The sequence below is a fragment of the Perna viridis genome, chromosome 13, assembly GCF_037379345.1.
Source record: "Perna viridis isolate PV_CMFRI_1.1 ecotype Kerala chromosome 13, ASM3737934v1, whole genome shotgun sequence".
Classification (NCBI taxonomy): domain Eukaryota; kingdom Metazoa; phylum Mollusca; class Bivalvia; order Mytilida; family Mytilidae; genus Perna; species Perna viridis.
Genome location: NC_142457.1, coordinates 12,049,177 through 12,055,633, shown reverse-complemented (window position 1 = coordinate 12,055,633; position 6,457 = coordinate 12,049,177). Strand labels below are relative to the sequence as shown.

The 6,457-nt window shown below is 33.0% G+C and overlaps 1 protein-coding gene across 1 annotated transcript; it reads left to right on the top strand.

Annotated features, from left to right (window-relative positions):
• The first annotated feature begins 679 nt into the window (after window positions 1-679).
• On the top strand, window positions 680-2,515 carry LOC148599603 (uncharacterized). Its single transcript, XM_088556984.1, has 3 exons — window positions 680-818; window positions 1,706-1,805; window positions 2,352-2,515. Exons 1-3 carry the CDS (start codon window positions 731-733, stop codon window positions 2,482-2,484), a joined length of 321 nt encoding a protein of 106 aa, XP_088413110.1. The 5' UTR covers window positions 680-730; the 3' UTR covers window positions 2,485-2,515.
• The last annotated feature ends 3,942 nt before the right edge of the window (window positions 2,516-6,457 follow it).

Here is a 6,457-nt window from a genome sequence, read left to right as displayed (position 1 = left end):
TCATATTGATTCCGAACACAATCTAAAAATGTTTGCACAAGGTTCAAAAGTATTTTTAAACTGGCAAAAGTGACTTTTAAGTGTCAGACTCTGTAAGAATCAGGCAGCGGATGAGACAATGGCATGGAAATAAAACACACCATTTTGAAAGTTTTGCACAATCAGTGACAAGGGAAAAGACAAAATGTCCCTTTCGTTGGTAAATTGAGTAATAATTTCATTAAATGCGCCGAAAATGAGGATTTCTAGGTAAGATTACTCTGTCAAAAACCTATTTTTTCTAACATTCTATTCAAAAAATTCTTAGCAAATCCAGTATTGCGGAGATCAAATAATGGACTTTTAAAATGAAGAAAGCATCCTTGAGTGAAATCATATCGTCACATTGGCAGGGTTTTGATATGGATGTTTTTTGATTTTCCATTTAATCTAATTATTAGAAAAGTACTTATACTTAAAAACGTCTCTTTATAGTTCGAATAATAAAAGGTTCGGTTTCGACTGATTTCCCAGTATTAAAATTATACTTTTTATAAAAGGTATGATGAGAAAATCGTTTTTGTTTGATCAAATGGTTCCACAAATATGTTGTGGCAAATTATTGGCAAATTAGAAACAATCATCATTACTGAATTACAAAACATGTTTTCTTTTAGTTACAAAAAGTAGCAGATTTGAATGTTATTTTTGTTGTTAAAATAGTGTATCTCATCTCAACTGCCTTGATTGTATGATGATGATGTTACAAATGCGGCTGACTATTGCGTTTCTTCTGATCGGGGCTGTACATGTCAACGGAACTTGTTCTTTAATTAAAGGTAATGGAATTAACCTTTTATTTAAAAATAGACTTGTTATTGATTATTGATATTTATCAGTAATGCGTATACAAAATTAATGTACTAAAAATTTGTTGAGAATTGAATACTGTTGCTTCGTTTATTCAACGACCTTCTTACCTTTAAAATGTTAACTACACACATGACAAAAAGTCATCACCTTACAAAGAAGTGTTCGTCCTAATTTTGTATGTCTTCTCTTTATCTTAAAGAATCACTCTGTCTAAAATAAGGCAAAATATGTATTAGGTGTGGCACATTAAGAAAAAACAACGAGATATTGTTTGCATTATCCAAGTAATTTATACCTCATAAAGGTAAAATTTCGTTGAAATTGACAATACAAATTTTTCCATACTTTCGCCCTTTCTAAGCAGTACACTATTTATGCTACAGAGGCTTCATGATAAATAAAAATAGCATTTTAGTTGTTTTCTAAATGTATGGAATATATTTGAGACAAAGAGACTAAATTGAGGAAAAATGATGTGTTACCAATATCTGATTCTTACACAGAATGGTTTTCAATATCTCTATTTTTCAGCTTATTAAACGGACTAATATTTGCACGTTTCACATGAAATGCTGTATTTTGTACTTGACCATTGCTTCCTAGTTTTTTTTTTAAATTGTAAACTATAAGAAGTATGGACCATGTGTGGATTTCACAAAAAGTCGTAAGTGTAAAGTTGATCGTAAGTAATGACATCACAACCAAAAATAGCATTATGACGTCATAACTTACGATCAATTTCACACTTACGACGTTTTGTGAAATTGACACCTGGACACACGCATCCTACCCTACTAGTCTTATATGCCGTAAAATATCATTGTTTTTACATAAATGAATGTCTTCTAAATAGGCTGTGTTTACAACGGATTAGAAGTTCCAGATGGAATACCATTTCAAAACGATGACTGCCAGGAATGTGAATGCTATAATGGCTATTTAAGTTGTTGTGGGTGAGTTTTATCAGTACAAAAAAAAATATATATATAACGTTTTTGACCTGGAAATACTTAACTGGAGGGAAATATAAAACAAAATATAAATGAACAAAGTCACAAATAAATCGAGATCAATAAAAATTATCACTATGTTATTTACTAGATACGTTCATTTCAAATTAAAATAGTGGGTCAAACCAAGTTTCATGACTTGCCTGAGAGAACCAAAAGAGTTCATCGAACAAATAGTTCATATATTATAAAAGGGAAAAAAAACAGGAAATAAACGTGGCTTCATTTGTTAATATTTATGATAAAAAGATCATATATACAGAACGATAGATACAAAATAAAGTGAGATACATTGTATTTACGACAAGTAAGTTTAAAAAAAAGCAGAATATAAACAACCTCCAAGACTTATCAAAGTTTGAAGATTAAATACAGTTAAGAATATTCTATCATTGAAGAATTTCACCTATTATGTTGCACAGCTTCGTGACTCAATGTAAACGATTTAATAATTACATATTGCTTTAAACAAATTTATGATTGTTTTAGATCCGGAGAAAGAATTGTCGATGTTGATGCGAGATGTGAGGTAATTCAGATGGCAAAATGTGTCCAAAACGTTTTTCTAAGAGGTGGTGAATTTAAACCTTGTCCGTATGCCTACACATCTGTACTCAATTAAAGAATGTGTATTTATTTAAATACAAAACAAAGTTGTGAACCTTTGGCATTGGTTTAGTAGTTGCCAACAGAGAACAATTACCCTACCGGTGTACAAGGTTCATTCTCCCAGTTTGTAGTGGAGTCCGAGTTGCTTATTTACTTTTGTTGCTTTCAATGTATTATATTGGTTATTTTATGTTCTTTGCTGTGTTTGTCTGTTTTCAATGTCTGGTATTTGTTCCTAAATAATAATAATTTGTCATCCAATAGAATCTTGGTTCCCTGGATTACTCCAATAAATAATAATAATAATAAAAAACAACAACAACAACAACAAAAAAAAAAACAAAAACAAAAACAAAAAACATATCACAAAAGGTGCACAACAAACTTAAAAGGGTAAAATCAATTGAAATTGAAGAATGGGTGCTGGATGAAAGTGTTTCGTGTTTTTTTTTCCGTTTTACGTTATTTCGATTAGTAGCAATAGTTGTTAAAAGTCAAATTCAATTAATTCTTGTAAGTCATTCTTTCTATTACTCAACTACGTGAAATTTATAATAATGAGCCAATTGAGAAGGTTTTACATGTCAATATGGAAGCCCAGCTCATCTGATCATTTTTACTTTTGAACAATATTGAAATAATAATTATGGGGTTAAGATTGAGGACAAAGTTACAAAAATGTCTTCTTAATTATAATAAACTTACAAAATGTTTCATGAATTAAAAACAAATAATCCTTAAAAAGTCAAATATATGTTGGAAATGTTGTTTTGATTTCCTATCCTTCACCTTCATAAGGCTGACTTTATAGCTGATTTAATGCAAAGGAAGGAGCATCGTTTAGCCAGATCCGTCGGTCTTAGTTTCCGCTATATAGATGATGTGTTATCGTTAAACAATCCTAGTTGCTAGGATTTTATGCATCGAACTCTCCCCATACAACTTGAGGTGAAAATACAGACACTGTGAAGTCAGCATTACATCTTGACCTACATTACACATCGATGGTCAAGTAGAACTATTGATCACACTATACGAAAACGGGATGACTTTTCATTCCGTATTGTCAACTTTCCTTCCATCTGAGGCAACGTCCCTTCAGCACCTGCGTCTGGAGTATTCATATCATAATTGATACATTATGCCAGACCTTGTCGTAACTATGCAGGTGTTTTGTACAGCAGTAGACTTCTAACAATAAGGCTTCTGGAACAGGGTTATGTTGCTACAAGATTGAAGTCGTCACTACAGAAGTTTTTTGGTGGTCATAATTAACTCGTGGATCGTTACTGTTTATCCATCTGCACCATACAAACTGATAGTTTTCCTTTCCTCTTTCGTCTACCCCGGACTTCACCTTTTATGAGCAGCTGGATGATTGTTTTATATCCAATGTTTATTATCAGATGTAGACGTAGAAAGTAACAGCAGTGATAAGACCTATACTTATACCAATCTCTCTAAAGAAGAGATTGTGGAAAACCATGAATCTGTGCTATCCTCTTTTGGTCTCTCTACCAAGGACGATGATTGTGATTTACTGTCTATGTACTGGATTCCTAAACTTCACAAGAATCCATACAAATAACATTTAATAGCTGGATCTGCAAATTGTACCACCAAACCTCTTTCAAAACTTTTAACTTCTATACTCACAACTATCAAAGAGGGTCTGCAGTCCTACCACAACACTTGTTGCTCCCGTAGTAGTATTAATTCAATGTGGATCCTGAAAAAATCGAAAGATCTTTTGGAAACAATCAGTTCAAGACTATTATCTGAATATAATAGTATAAAATCTATGATTTTTCAACACTGTATACTTATATTTCCCATACTCAGTTACAATCTCGACTTAAAAACATTATACATCGTTGTTTTTCCAAAAAAAGATGGTACACCTAGATACAAATATATAGTTCTTGGTAAAAATTCCTCATACTTTAATCAAAATCATCTTCCAAATATACAGAGGAAGATGTTTACAGACATATTTGTCCAGTGTGGTGGACGTGTTTTTCAACAAACGGTCGGCATTACAATGGGAACAAATTGTGCTCCTTTACTTGCTGACCTATTTCTTCACTGTTATGAGACTGACTTTATAGCTTATTTGATCAGAAAGAAAGAATATCAATTGGCTAGATCCTACGATCTCATTTTCCGCTATATAGATGACGTATTATCTTTAAACAATCCTAATTTCGGGGATTTGAAACATCGCATCTACCCAAAAGAACTTAAGATAAAGGATACTACAGACATTGTGAAGTCAGCCTCATATCTTGATCTACACTTAGAAATCGATGGTAAAGGAAAACTATTGACCAAACTTTACGACAAACGTGATGACTTTTCATTCAGAATTGTCAACTTTCCTTTCAACTGTGGCAACATCCCTTCAGCTCCTGTGTATAAAGTGTTCATATCACAACTCATACGTTATGCCAGAGCTTGCCGAAACTACGCAGATATTTTGTATCGCGCTAGAACTCTAACAAATAGGCTTCTGGAACAGGGTTATGTTGTTACAAGATTGAAGTCATCACTACAGAAGTTTTATGATCGTCATCATGAACTCGTGGATCGTTATGGTGTATCAATCAGCACCATGGAAACTGATTTATTCAACGGGTCATAGATTGCCTTTCCTCGTTTGTCTACCCTGGAATTGACTTTTTATGAGCAACTCGGCGGGTGTTTACAGAAAGGCAGAGGAGGCTTACCCTACTGGTACACCTGGTCTATGCTCCCACTGTTTAGTAGAGTCCGAGTTGCTCATTTACATCTGTTACTTTGTATGTATGATTTTAGTTACTTTATGTTCTTTGTTGTGTATGTCTGTTTTCCATGTCTGGTCTTTTTTCCTGGATTACATTCTTTTGATTACCGCCATAACCTTGGTTCCCTTGATTACTCTTTCAAGGAAAGCTGCGGACTCTTACCCTATCGGTAAACCTGGTCCATGCTCCAAGATTTAAGTGGAGGTCAAGTTGCTCATTTATATTTGTTGTGTTTCATTTTGGTTGTTTTGTATTCTTTGTCGTTTGTGTTTGTTTTCCATGTGTGATCTTTGTCCCTGGCCCTGTATTGCATTCGTTTGATTTTCGCTAGTATTATGATTCCTTTAATTACTCCTAAGCAAAAGGATGTATTCGGTTTTTGTCAAAGTCGGCCCTAATAGAAAACTTTTTTTTCAAAAATCAGTATGAAGATTACATGCTATGACATGCAAGCTCATAACCGTATGAAATGGAACGTTAGTCAACTATGGTGCTAACATGTCTACATAGAAACATGATACATAGGATCGCCAAGTGCAACTTTCCCGCTTTTTTTGTTTTTTTGTTTTGTTTTTGTTTTTGTTATTGTTTTTGTTTTTCTGTTTTGGTGAGGTTGGATTTGTCATTCTGAACGCCAAAGTTACAAACTGAATGAGAAAAGTAGGGTAGGGGACATAACTCTCGAAATCAGTGATATATTTGTATCATATTCAATTTCACCTAAGTTTCTCGAGCTTTTGTTAGAAGCAGAATAAAATGAATCCAAGTTAATTAGATGCTTCTGTTACTTTATATGCATGATTTTAGTTACTTTATATTCTTTGTTGTGTATGTCTGTTTTCCATGTATGGTCTTTGTCCCTGGATTGCATTCTTTTGATTACCACTATAACCTTGGTTCCCTTGATTACTCTTACATTCTGCCAACTGGAGAAAACAATTGATTTTATTAAAACAAAGTGCAGGGTGTAATTGCTACATCCTTCGATAACTTAAGCAATTCACCTCTTAAGAATCGTGCAAAATGTGATTCATGGTTGAAAGACCTAGATATTTTTATTTTTGATATTTCGTTAAAAATGTTGTAGTTAATAAAAATTATCATGTGGCTTTTCATATAATCTGTCCTCTTAGAAGACAAATTGCAAAAATGATAATACAATTTCATTATATAGATCCCCAGAACAACTTATCAACATAAATA

Coding starts and splice junctions, on each gene's coding strand:
- LOC148599603 (XM_088556984.1), top strand. CDS start 731: ATGATGATGATGTTACAAATGCGGCTGACTATTGCGTTTCTTCTGATC. Junction 819..1,705: donor AACTTGTTCTTTAATTAAAG/GTAATGGAATTA, acceptor TCTTCTAAATAG/GCTGTGTTTACAACGGATTA. Junction 1,806..2,351: donor GGCTATTTAAGTTGTTGTGG/GTGAGTTTTATC, acceptor TGATTGTTTTAG/ATCCGGAGAAAGAATTGTCG.